Source organism: Taeniopygia guttata, chromosome Z (assembly GCF_048771995.1).
Source record: "Taeniopygia guttata chromosome Z, bTaeGut7.mat, whole genome shotgun sequence".
NCBI classification, from domain to species: domain Eukaryota; kingdom Metazoa; phylum Chordata; class Aves; order Passeriformes; family Estrildidae; genus Taeniopygia; species Taeniopygia guttata.
In genome coordinates, this window is record NC_133063.1 from 18,784,916 (window position 1) to 18,799,195 (window position 14,280).

General features: G+C 33.8%; 1 protein-coding gene across 8 annotated transcripts in view; it reads left to right on the forward strand.

The window, feature by feature from the left end:
- The window catches only part of ARB2A (ARB2 cotranscriptional regulator A), a 254,123-nt gene that overhangs the window by 55,826 nt on the left and 184,017 nt on the right, over positions 1–14,280 (forward strand). For 7 of the 8 annotated variants that reach the window (XM_072922382.1, XM_030258929.4, XM_072922384.1 and 4 more), the window contains one exon: positions 5,980–6,171. The exons of the other annotated variant lie outside the window; for it this stretch is intronic. In XM_072922382.1, coding sequence (XP_072778483.1) covers positions 5,980–6,171 — 192 coding nt within the window. The remainder of the gene's footprint in view (positions 1–5,979; positions 6,172–14,280) is intronic. 8 annotated transcript variants of the gene reach the window in all.

The window sequence follows — 14,280 nt, forward strand, 5'->3', positions numbered from 1 at the left end:
AACAACCAATTTAACTTACTGCTGAAATCAGCTATTAATAATAATGTATAATATATAATATATAAACTATATATCTTGTACTAATAATTAGTACAAGTTTCTTTAAAAAAAATCCAGAATTCATTGCAGGCATCAGAGCTTGCATGAAGAAGAAAAATCTTGTCAGAAAGAGTACAGATATTTCCAATGAACTGTCAACAAACTTAAATGCGTTTAAAAAGCACAGGAGAAGGTAGTCTCCTGTGCTTTTTTATTAACTTAAGAGTTAATAGGTTAGAAGGGGAGAAAGGTGTTCAGATTTTACAGATTAAATAAACTGTTATCAGTGAAATGTTTTTAGGGCCTGACATGGTTGTAAGCAAAAGGAAATAATACAAGCTAACAAACTTCTCTGGGTTTTTTTGTGAAAATTATTTGGGATAGTTAAACCTAAAGCAGGTTATGATGAGTTGGGAAATTATTGAAGCTGAATAACTGGATGATTAAATGACAGGAGATTCAATTTTGGTAAATACAAAATTATGGGAAGATAACTCACTCTGTAAACACAACAGTGGCCTCTAAATGAGCTATTACAATTCAGGAAAGAGCTTGGAGTGATTGTGAGTAGTTCTCTGAGAACATCAGTGAGTGCTCAATGGCAGTCAAAAACCCTCAAAGCAAATAGGATGGTTGGAATTACGAGGTATCAAGAACAAAACAGAAAAACATCATCATTCCACTCATTATGTGGGCCCTCATGTTAAACACTGCGTGAAGTCTGGATACCATATCAAAAAGGATATGAAGAATTAAAAAGAAATACAGAGGAGGGTTGCAAGGATGATCACAGGCATGAAATTCTTTTCAGACAAAGAAAGATTAAACAAAGATTCTTCAGCTTGGAAAATAGATGGCTGAGGAAGGAATATGACAAATCTATAAAATCATGAAAGGTGAAGAGAAGATGAATAGGAAATGGGTTTTTGCCTTTTTCATAATAGAGAACCTAAGGGGCATCAAGTTTAAATTATCAGGCAGGAGATCTCTACTGAAAGAGACAGTATTATTTCATATATGTCCCAATTATATTGTGGAACTCATTGCCACAGAATACTATCAAGGAGGGAGGTAAAGTGCAGTCAAAAAAACCATTTGACGATATTGAGGTGGGATAGGTGCCTTGAACTATTTTATGTGCTTGCCCAGTTGTATAAACTGTGGCTAGCAAGGGTCTAAAGTTACTGGCTGTCAAAGCCAGGCAAGAATCACTCTACATCCACTCTGTTTTTACTATTCCCCTATGCAATCTGCCAGTTGTCAGAAACAGGACCCTGGGCCTTAGTCCGACCAAGATGGTTCATATGTATGTGTGTATATATATATACACACACATATAATATACACTGCCTTTTCATATGCATATTTTAGATATGAGTGCAAAAACTTTTTTTCTTTTAACTTCATCACAGGTGATTAGAAAGTTGTTGTATTGGCTTTCCTTTTTCTGTCAGCTGATAATAAAGCTGGCAGTGCTGTGATTTTTAAATATTTGAAATGTGTTTCAGGACTGTATTAGATGGAGTGTGCTTTTTCTCAGCATAATTTTAGTAGGGAATGGAAATGCTATGCTTCAAAGGTTTAGCATGATGGCATTTTATGTTCTTTTATCTTCCTTAATTTCAACCTTGTGTGCAAAGTCCAACTTGCTGTCTTTGTCTTGTTTTCCTAGGTGGCAGCTTTAGTTTAGGGTACAAAAATTAATTAATTTGTTCTCAGATATGCAAGTAAGACCAGTTGGCATATCAGGAGAGCTTGCCCAGTATTGTATTATGCCAGCATCTTTGACTAAAATATTCTGAACATTTTTCCTACTCAAGGAGGCCTGAGTAATCCATGCTGAATAATCCATGCTGAATTATTGTTCCTATAAAGCACTGCACTTCTAATAATGTTCAACATATACTACTGGACTTAAACATTTTAATAAAGAGTCTCATATTTAGGGAGAGGCCATTCAGTTACTACTTCTAAAGTTTCATTTTGCGCTCCATTGAAGGTTATATTAGGAGTAAAATGAAGACCACATTTTTTTAGCTACCTGAAATATTTGTATTTCTCTAGTTGTAGTGGCATAATCAGTGATTGACCTTTGCTCTTCTTTAGCTGCTGAGGACAAATAGAGTGTGCGTCTAAGTTAACTGCATCTTTAACAGCTTCTGGGGAAGCCTGAGATGGAAGTTTAAATAATTACTAACATATTGTAGGGGTGTTAAGCCTGGTTGGAAATTAAGCACCATGCAGCTCCTTGCTCAGCCCTCCTTTTACCTCCCTCAACCCCAATGGAATGGGGAGGAGAATCAAAGTAAAACTTGTTAGCTGAGATAAAAACAGTTTAACAACCTAAAGCAAAGTAAAATACAGTGATAATGGTAAATTACAATAATAAGACAAAAAACAAATTACGTGCAATGCCAAGTGCCAGACTCCTGATTCCTGAACCCAGATTGGCCATACTTCTAGGTAACTCCCCCCAGTTTACATCCTGGGCGTGATATTCTGGGGTGTGGAATATTCCTTTGCCAGTTCAGGGCACGTGTCCCAGCCATGCTCCCTCTGAGTTTATTTTGCATACCTTTTCACTGGCAGAGCGTGAGACAAGGAAAGGGAAGTCCTTGACTTTGGATAAGTACAACTTAGTAGAAAAACAAAATATCAGTGTTAAATGTAAGTGTTATCAATACCATTCTTGGTCTGAAGCCAAAACACTGCATTGTATCAGCTACTGAGAAGAAATTAACTCTATCCTGGCTGAAACCAGGACATATGTTTAATTTGCAATGGCATTGAAATGTCTCCTTTGCAGAATCTTTTCAGTTATCCGTGCTTTCCTCTTTCACTTCAGTAGGAAAAAGTTCATTGAAGAATTATTTTTCTTTGAGAAACAATGATCTGGTATCTCCAATGCACGTTCCTTTTGCCAGTTTTGTTACTTAAGTGAAGTTAATACTTGTTTGTAAAATTTCCACAGATTTTAGGTTTGCTAAGTTAGTTGTGGTAATAGTCAAATGTTGATTAGCTGCCTGTAGTATTCATCAGCAGTTCTCAGTTTTACATTTTTGATTGAAAAATTCTAAATCCTGTGTAAAGTGAGTTAGTGAGGTTTATGTTGAAACACACAGAAGATGACTTTTCATCTTGGGAAGCAAATGAGCAGATTTTTCTCTCCACCAGCTGCTCACAATTCTCACAATTGTTTTTGGGTCTTATCAGTTTCAATTCCACTCACATGCCATGTTCTTCCTCCAGTTACAGTTTATACCTACTTTGTGGGCTCAAGGCTCATAATTTTGTCATGTTTCTCAACTGAAATAAGAAAAATACTTAGTAAGAAAAATAATAAGAAAAATACTTGTGGATTTTCTTTCCTGTCAACATTCAATCTTATAAACCTCCAATATATAGAATAAAAGACTCCTGGAACCCTCTCAGATCTCGTAAATCTTGGATTAGTCATGGGTAATTGTTGATGTGGTAGCATGGATAACAATAAGATTAGATTTCAAGTGTAGTTTGATTTTACTGTATATATTCATAGCAGCTGTGCAAAATACTAATTAGTGTGCTGCTGAAATACTTTATAGACTGGTACTACTGTATTAGATGAAAACTCATTTGAGATAGAAATCATGTGGAAAAAAAGAAAAGAAAAGGAAGTTCACTGTTTGAAAACATGAAGAATCTCATATATATGAAATCTCATATATATATAAGAATCTCATAATATATGTAAAGAGCTCACCATAGCTGCCTAGGGAATTACTGTGCATTGGAAAAAAATCCAAGAAAAGGAAAATTAAACAATAGTTTTAAACAGTAAATTATCATCATAACTTAGATAGGTTTGGCATGCCTAGTAGAGATTACTGGAATTGTTTTCACCTATAAATAACAATGTTGAATCAAATAGTTTAATCTAAAAAATATTTTCCTGTATTTATTCAGTTTAGATTTAAGTGATCAGAAATCCATGACCTTGAGTAGGTCTAGAAGAACAAGTAGCTAATAATTGCAAAGTATTTTATGTGGCCTCAGTGTGTCTGGCATTAAATGGTATTCTGTGTTAATCTGTCAGTAAAGTAAGATTGTGTATAGAAGTGATATTTACGTGCATTCTTTAGTGGAAGTTGGATGTAATAAATTACTACTGTTTGAAGGTAAATCAGCTCAACAAAATGTCTGTAAATGTGTTTAATTTTGGGAAAAGACTCAAAAGTAATTTTTTATGGTCTTGGTAGATAATTTTAGCTGTTTGAAATTAAATTATTTGCAGAAATGTGAGCTAGCTGTATCTTCTAGTACATATGACTGCTACATGCTAGTATTTCCTATATATTACTATATAAACTTTAGCACTCACAATTAATATAAGAGCTAAAACCTACGGCTAAGTTGCACATTAGTCTGAAATGCAAATCCACAGGGTTTTTTTCCTAATTATAGTGTTGTAAATATTCAGTTTGTGGGTAGAAGTCACTTAAATGTTGCCGAGTGCTATCTGAGATTCAGTGTTGGCTGACTTTTTACCTAATCTATTTCACCTTTTAAGGTGTCAGTACTGCTATTTCAGAAGCAGCAGCATGATCTGACTGTAGGCCCCGTCTTTTCAATAGAACATATTCTTTACCATATTTTCTATTTTTGCACAAAGTGTGAGAGAAATTGAGTACATTTCCTGTGCAAACTCTGAGGCATGTGAGATGTTACTTTATATCGGAGCAGGGGAATAAGGTCTTCAGTGCTGTGGCAAATACTGAAGAGAGACATGACCATTCTTTCATTTACAGATTTGTTTTGTTCAAGTAGCCTCATTGACTTAATTTTAAAAAAGGTTTGTTAGGACTGACATTAAAAAAGTCTGAAGGTGCATGCAGAATTAATTTTTCCTATTATAAGGGTAGTTAAGAATTCATACCCATATATGAGAAAAAACGACCAAAACTAATCCAAATAGCTGATTTCTTCTTTCTCAGCATGGAGATCATAACCTGATCTGTTTTTCTTCTCTGTTGCAGTGTTCCTAGCAGATGGACAGTTAGGCTGTGGAGGTGGAGGGGTGTGGAATACAGTAGGAGGGGGAGATTTGCCTGTTTTGTTTTTTCTTTTCTATGTATTCATATAGTAGAAAGAGAACATGTAGGCATAAAGATTTGTTTTGCCCTCATGGTATTTGCATCAGGACAGTATTTTGTCTTGAGACAGGATTGCTAAACCAAGTATAAAAACTTTAGTTTATATTGAAGAAAAAGTGCTCCTTTACTCTCTTAAAGACAAAATATGCTATTAGACTTCAATTTGATGAATATCAAAGCTAATTGTTGGTCTCTTCCTACAGCAAAGTAGCTAAGCATTGACCCTGGTACAGGAGGACTATTAATGAATCTATTATTTAAAACCAAATTGGATTTCTATATTTTATTAGACCGATTCTATTAACCTTGTAACAGACAAATTTACAGTACTGGTTCCTTTATGTATCAAGCTTATTGAGTATTTATTGTTGAGGTGGCTGATTTGGAACTCTCCAGGATAATTTTTTCATATTATGTAAGAATTTATTGTTGCCTCAGGCATATCAGAGGTGAGAAATTATTGACTTCTTTCCCTCTCACCACCTCCTATTGCTCATTTATGGACTTTCTTCCTTTCCTGCAAGTTTTTGTAAACAACTGACATTTCAAGGCTTAAGCACATCTTTTACCCCTTTTCTTAATGTTAAATATCCCTTGGATTGATGTTATAAAATGTTGTATGTTCATGTGTTTCAGAGTTACGATATTTATTTTGCTTTATTTTTATTTAGTCCTGGACACACATGCATTGAAATCATTGTTTATTGGTCAATGTTTTTATATAAATTTGGTAGATAATTTTATAACTACAGATTTCTTTCAAATAATTATATTGATGCATTAAAATGTGTGTTGTCTGTAACTGCAGGTTGATGCAATTGAGACTGAACCAAAGAGCTTTATCTTTATGAGTGAAGATGCATTAGTAAATCCTGACAAGCTGTTGGTCTTAATTCATGGTAATGGTGTTGTCAGAGCTGGTCAGTGGGCTAGGAGACTCATAATTAATGAAGATCTGGACAGTGGGACACAAATACCATACATAAAGAGAGCTATTGAGGTAAGTGAAAGTTCAGGGATGTAAGGTGTGTTCTGTGGATGTGCATGTGTGTGCCTGAGCATGAAGAACTGTGTGAACCTGTGATGTTTTAATTTTTTTATCAGTCAGTATTCAATGTGTTACTGTGTGATCATTGTGATGGGAATATTTTTGTTTTGTTGGAACTTTCTTCTAGAGGAACCAAGTTCCCGTCTTGCAGTAAAATAAAATTTAGTTGCATGTCATTTTGTGTTGGGACCACCATATAGTTTAATATGGCTGATACTATGACAAGAGCCCGTAGCAGCTGATGCAGTGCAGCAGAAGACACTACAGAAATTTGTTACAATTTGGATTGTTTTCTTTTATATTTCATTTAATTTGTACATATTACTGCACAATGACTGCTGTAATCTAATGGTAACATGAGCTTTCATGATAACAAGCAATTGTTTTTACTGAATTTATTAAAGGCACAGTCTTTTTCAGATTTGCACTTAATACCGATTCATTCTGATTTACTTATCAATATTTGACAATAGAAGACATTCACATTTTCTTGACACTATTTTGTTATATCTATTAGAGAGATAGTGGAAAATTTGTGTTATGTTTTTGTCATTGGAGCATTGCAGGAGTAATTAATCATATGCACCCTGCTGCCTAAAGGAAACTTCCTGTAGTAAACATTTGAAGAGCTTTTTTTAAGACTCATTGTTTCTATTATACTTGCCAAGTTAAGCTAATGTTCTACTGTAAATATCAGTGTTGTCATTGTCACTGTTACATATTTTGCTAGGTGATTAATTTTTGCAGTTGATGGGTAATTTTTGCAGCTGTCTTTAAAATATTCAGGATAAAAAATGGTACTTTTTTCAATAAAGCAAAGGAAGGAAACATACAAAAACATTAGGCCATTAAGTTATTTTTTGTTTGTTTTGGTCACTATCAAAGTACCAGACTACACTTCGTGAGAAAAAGAAATCTAGCCTGTGAAAGTGAGGCTTATCTTTTCCTAACATAAAGTTTTTTATTCACTTTAAATCAAGGTTCAGATTTAGACAGAATAAAAAGTACCTCAGGATTACTGAGTGCTGTACAGATGTATGGTAGGTCCAGTATGGGACTTCTAGTGCTGGTTCCAAAACATTTTCCAAGAAACCCAAATAGGTGTAGCTACTTCAATTTTTGTGCATGCTTTTGTACGTGCTTACATGCTTGCATTTTTGTTCTGTCCTAGGGATGCTGCTGTCTTGAGTAACATGACAGACCGAGTATTTCAAACTGAGATACTAACCCTAATTTTACAGATCATTTTTAAGGGTTATTTCTAGTTGAGGAAAATTACATTTCTTTTGTTGGTTTGTTATTTTTATTTATTTTGTGCAGTGGTCTGTGCCAGTATGACAGAGATCAAAACTCTGTTTTCTCAAATGGCTGTTATACTTAAAACCAGATTATTTATCTTTGCATTTTGAATGCTTCTTTAAAAAACAATACAGGAAGAAGTCCCAATTGTTGAATGAGAAAATGTTTTTACCAAAATGTAATCATTAAATAACATTGGTACAGCAAACTTTATGTTCTAATCTTTGAACTTTTCCTTAATACGGTTTTTAAATTTGTAGTTCTCTTTAGTTCAGTAATTCCATCTACTGTAAAACCTACTGTCTCTTTTTGTGCATCTTAAAATTCTGGTAAGTGTACTACATGTTTAGGACACATACTATTTACAGTGATTTTTTTGCATGCAAAATGAAGAATAGATTGTATTCAGTTGTGTTAAATCAAATTCATTAATCTCATTAAATGTGTTGCTGTTTTTTTGTATCCTTTAATCCCTGTACTGGGAATTGGTTGTGTATCTGGTTAGATAAGGTAGTATTTTATGGAAGTTGGACTGCAGTGAAAATATTTAGAATCATTTGGTTATGACTAAAAAGAGAATGTATAAAGGTACATGCTGATATCATGTCAGCGTCAGGCACAGATCATATAAATTACATTTCTAAATGGAGGAAGTTATGGTAGACTGAGTGTAATGTCTCCATATAATACAAATAATGGTAAAAATTGCATCCTTTTCTGGTGTTCAGTCGTCTAGTTGATTTAGTCACTTATGTCACTTATGAAATGAAAATAACTAGCCTAGATGATAAATAGCCTGAATGAAAATTGTGCTAGTCCCTCATGCAACATTATTTGAAGTAGGGAATTTTTTTCCTAGATCTTTCTATGTTTCTTCTAAGGAGAGGTCTCATTCTTGAATGAAACCAGCAGACCTTATCAAAGCATCAGTGCTGGTGACAAGAGAACATGGATTTTTTTTTTCTAATAGGCTTACGTGAATTTGAAGTGGATAATGATATGTGGGATTTGAAAATTCCCATGATCTAATGTGACTTAGCAACACATGCAGGCATTGCAGCCAGTTTAATAAGACATTTGCTGACTATAGGTTCTAATAAAAAAAATAAAAATTAGGGATTACAGAAGTAGTGCTTGAATGTCCTGTGTGCAGGAACAATTCAGAAAAGAAAAAGCCCACACAAGCAAAAAAAAGCCAAACCCCACAGTTTTACTGCTTTTCTCTATGCTTCTCATCTCAGTTCAAGTCTTGGAAAAACTGAAAACAGGGGTGCAGCAGCTGGGGTTATCAGTGAGCAAAGGAATGAGCAGGATGAACTGATACTTCTAAAAAAGAAGTTAAGGGAAGAGTAGAAACTATTTCTCTCTGATGCAACACTTCTGAGGAAAAAAGAATTAAGAAACCCCGCCTCTCAAGCATGTGTGGAACAAGGGAGCAATGTACAGACTTAAAATTTTCTATTTTAAAATTCTAGTATTTTGGGGCTTCTGCACATTGCAGAGGAAAGATTTGAAGAGAAAAATCCTGTTGAGAATTCAAGTAGCTATAAATATATTTTTCTTTTCATCTGTGCAATTCCTATAGGTAATGCTTCTCATTCCATGTTTTATATCTACCCCTATTGTTTAGATTCAGTCTTTTGAGTAAGAGATATTATCACTAGTTGACAAGGGTTTATATGAAAAGATAACATTATTTTGTTAATTTGAAAATTGAAACTTGGTAGTGTAAAAGAAATGTTGAAATGTGAACGAATATAAGGAGAACAAATAAGCAACTAGTTAGGGAACAGATTGTCAGAAAAGAAGGAGGGAGAAAATTGTACGCAATGTGAAAAACATATGTAAATACATTAAAGTGTGGTAGGACAAAACCCTATTTTAGAAAAACAAGTATGAAACAGAAAAATATTCTAGTAAGGCACTAAGAATGTACCAAAAGCTAAATTAAAACAAATACTAGAAAATATATTTAAAACAAAATAAACTGGCAATGTCCTGTAAATACAGTACAAAAATAGTGCATAGATTTTCTATTTTGTTAAAATAGAAATTTTCTACTGAAGCTTTCTCTAGTGAGAAACACTGATTTTTCACAGAAGCAGTTATCTGGTGCATGAGAGACTGAAGTTCAAGTCTCTCCCCTGGGAATGAGTGACTACTCCATTTATAATGAGAATTCTGCTCTGAAGATATTCCACTTTTTATAAAAAAGTAAATGTAAATTATATAAATAAATAAATGCAGATTAAAAGAGTAAATTTCATCTGTCTCTAATATATTTGGCCTAAATGGCTCATCCAGGTTTGTACAGTGATGTCTTCTCAGATCAGTTATTGTTTAATCATTAAACATTCAATAACTGGAATAATGCCAGGAAAAGGTGATGAAAGACAGAGGCAAATTCTTCAATTTAGTGATGTGGTCATATACTTGGCCTGCCAAGAATTAAACATTTTATGGTCCTTGTTTCATAACAGTTGTTGAGGAGCCCCTTGTTCACTTAGTTGGAGAAGGAGAGACTGAAGTTGTACTTAGAGACGAAATTTGTTCACTGGGGAAACAAGCTCAGCTTGCCTTGGTTGGAGATTGGGAAGAGTTTGGGAGTACTGCTTTGATACCTTTCCTGTAGGGAATAGAGAGGATATCACCTTACTGCATAAGTACAGGGAAACACGGTGTGTTTTCTGAGTCTTCGGAAATTGGGTACATTTATTACCTAAGATATCTGTGGTCCCAGGGATGATAACAAAATTCAACCACAGCAACTGTCACTTATTTATTAAAGAAAAATTTAAAACCATCAAAGAATTGTTGCCTTATTTAAAATTCAGATATTAAGATATCTTAGATACTTGTATTATTATTTAAATGAGAATTGATACTTGACATCTTGCTGGAAAATACGTTCTTCAAAGAACCTGGACAAGTTTTTAGAAGAAATAGAGCAGCACCTAAAAATCAGACTTTACATAAACAAGCAAAAAGCCAAAGCTTTGCAGGAGATGGGTATTAGCTGTGGAAATGATTCCTTAATGATGGGTAAAACATGATTTTCAGTTTCAGTTGTCTGTTGTGTTTATCTTGCTCATCATTTTTGTACAATCTCTGTTCTCTTTGGTCAAAATATTGTCATTCATTTGTACAAAACTGTCAGGTTGGCAATATTTACTGAGAATTGGTGAGGGTTATTACTTTTGTCAGGATGCAGTAATATGTCATTAGTTTTGTAAGACAGTTGAATGGAACAACAAAATCATTCAGTGCCACAGCAGTAAATTTTCCCACTATAAATTTTATGTGATTTAATAGTCTTAGTGGTTTGTAACTAGTATGATAACACACGCTCTTTTTTATTCTCTTTTTCCACTTCATAAAAATCAGTCAGTTTCAATAGTGGATATTTACATATCGTTGCCCAGAAATTATGCTGGGTTTAAATTACACTAACAAAAATTATTGCTAAAAAGACTCTTACATCTGACTTTTAAGTATAGAATATGTTGTTAGACAAACATACTTTTTGGTGTGTACAGGTTTAGCATAGTTTATACAAGTTTAGCATAGTATCAATAATATGGCCAAGTGACACTTTCTGGGGAAAAAAAAAACAGCTGACATTTCACTGCAGTTAGTTCTGCCACGGAATACTAATATTCATGTGCCTTTTATGTCTTCTGTGTGTATTGTTGCAGAAGGATGTTAAATACCTAATTTATTTATTAATGGTCAGTTACAATGCCAGAGCAATCACAATCTTATTTGTTTTTCTACTATGTTACTGAATCATTGACTTTCGCTAAAATGGGCAATAATTTGCTATACTGTTTTATTTCAAATGCTACTTTTCTGACTGCGGTATAGTTACTTGATTTATTCATTCTGTTAAACCACAGAACTAGTGTGGCTTGTGAAGTTCTTTTTAGCAGAGAAAACCTGTGTTTAGAACTCCCACTTTTGTGGTGATTATACTAAGAAAACTTAAAAGTTTTTGGATGATCTTTTGAGATCTCTCTAAAAACATAAACCCAAATCACAGTGTATTACTAAATAATGAGCCACATCTATTTGGTTTTAAATCCACCATACTCTGGAAAGAAAATTTGAAAAGCAGTATATTTAATTACTTCAAAAACATTTGTTGAGGGATTAATAATCTCTCAAATTGTAGTCACCAAGCAGATAGAAGGAAAATTTGCACAGTTGAAAGCAATATTAATTGATCACAAAATACATAGTAATACATGATAAGCTGTAAAGGAGTTAAAATGTTAAGCCAGAAATTCAGGAAAAGGTTAACAGCTTAGACTAATACTGAGCTGACAGGGTATATAAACCCACACCAGCCCCCATGCCAACAGAGGAAAACAATGAGATGACAGCTCTACTGTTTGGAGAGGGTTTGCTAACGACAGCTTATTCCTTTATGATTTCAACTCTTGACAGAAGACAGGTCTGCTTGTTGCATTGTGGCAGATGTATCATTACCTTCTGGCCCTGTCATGACTGAACTGGAAAAAAAGCCCCACGCTTACAATTCTAAAAGTCTCTTTGGAATTTAGTGCATCCTTTCCCAGATACATTTGCCATTGTTGTATTAATTGTGTGTATTACATTCTTACCATTCTCCAGGCTACCTAATTTGATAATGTAGAGATATTTAGAGATTGCTTCGTCCTATTTTATTCTGCTGGTTGTTGTGTTTTAGACTCCAGTAGCACCTTGTGTTATTTTGCTTGTACTTTGTCATTGACCTAAGAAAATCACTGTTCAAGATAAGAATACTTGGGTAAATGTGGCTTGAAAATATTTTTTTCTCCAGTCAAACTATTTCAGCCATTTTTTAATTGGGTAAGTAATAGGTTAAGGACACACAGTGAACATTTAAAATAGTGACCGTCATTTTAAGGAAAGAGTTTAATGGGAGTTAAAATTACCTTTTTTATCATATGCATATTAGGACTCTTCCTTTCCCCACCATGACCCTTCCCCCCCATTCAACGTGTTGGATACCCAACAGTGACTCTGGGGACTTAAAAAAGAGTAAGAAGGGGTGTGGATTTTTGAAAGTATGTCAAAAGCCTTGGGGTTTGGGTATGATCAGAATTTCAATAGAGGTTGAGACGAGTTTAAATGCATAGAAGGGGAACATAAAAATCTTGTTTAATTTCTGTCATGTTGTTCTTTTTTTAGTCACTCTGATGTCTTTTTCAAATCTGCTTTTCTCTCAAGCTTTGTGGTACTATATTCAAGATCTGGGCTTTTTCCTCTTTGTATTTCGTTTTAACTGCTGATCCCTTTTCTGTGGTGCTTCTGCCTTTAATATCAGCTGAAGCGGTCTGAATTGCTGAATCAAAGCCATTTTGGGAGAGAGACAGTGTTTAAGATTGTGCAGGGTGAGATTCTCTGGGTAGAAGGTAACACTTCCTGCAGTTATAATCAATGCACTTGACACTTTCAAAGGCAGGAGAAGCCATGACTTGCTCATGGGGTTAAACTTTTTAAATAACTTCCCTTGGGAAAAATGCCATCAATAAAATGGAATAATTAGTTGAAGATTCTTGAGTAGCCAAGTTTGAAAAGAAAAGATTAGAGATAGGTCAGGTTTACATGTGTACTGTATTTTCCTTCCTGTTTGTTTTTCAAACTATGAGCTTTTGTTTCAATGTGTGCAGTATTACAGACTCAATCTGCTTCTAAAGTAATGTGATTTACTTAAGACAGTGCATTAATTTTGTAGTCTTATTGTCTATAAAGTCTAATAACTGTAAGAATTAAGATTAAATTCTACATAAAAATACAACTTCAAATTTGTTAACTTTCACATTTCCTACACACACATTTATTCTAGTCATTTTAGCTAACAAAACATTTGCAACTTTGAACCTTAATAAATAAGTTTAAATTGTAATATACATTCAATAATTTTAAAATTTAGGTCTAAACAGCATTATATGGACATTCCATATTAAAAAGATGAAGAGGTTTATACTGAAATTTAGCTCACTTTGCAATAATTGTGTTTGATAATTTCAGATTTTAGGAGAAATTTATTGAGTTTTTAATGATATTTTTTCATATAATAATTTTTATTAAAGCAGCTCTTTTGAAAGGCAAAGCCTGACTAATAATGGTGCTTTCATACATGGTATAGAATATGCCTACTGTACAAAATGTCAATGAATAACGTATAAATGGCTTTGGAATAAAAGGTTCTTACTATTCATTAATTATTTGCTTATTTGAACTTGTTATTTTTCTTAAGGGAAATAAAATCACAGACAATACTCTGCAACAGTAACTAAACAAGGCTTTAGCAAGTACATAACCAATGTTTTTGAGAAGTACAACATTGTATTTTCTAATAAATTATATTGGAATGAGATCTGTACCACCAGAATAGGTTTTTTGGTAGAGATTATTCTGCATACAGACTTGTCACAACACATGAGCAAGAAAGTATAGACTAGTCTCAAATCCAGCAAGGTGAGAGTATTTCTGTGTGGTTTTGGGGATATGCTTGTGGCAAGCTGGCTGTGGAACATGTTAATTGCTCTGAAATTGCAGTGGGGCTTTTTCTGTTTCTTTGCAGATTTTCAATTTATTTTTTCTTTTAAATTCATGGTATGTGTGTCATTTGGAAGATCGATGAGTAAATACATACTAGTGTGATTGTACTTGGAAATGCAGAAATTATTTGTGGTTGTAATTGCATAGTTGTAATCCAGTGTTGTTTTTATTTCGAGAATTTGGGTCTGTGGA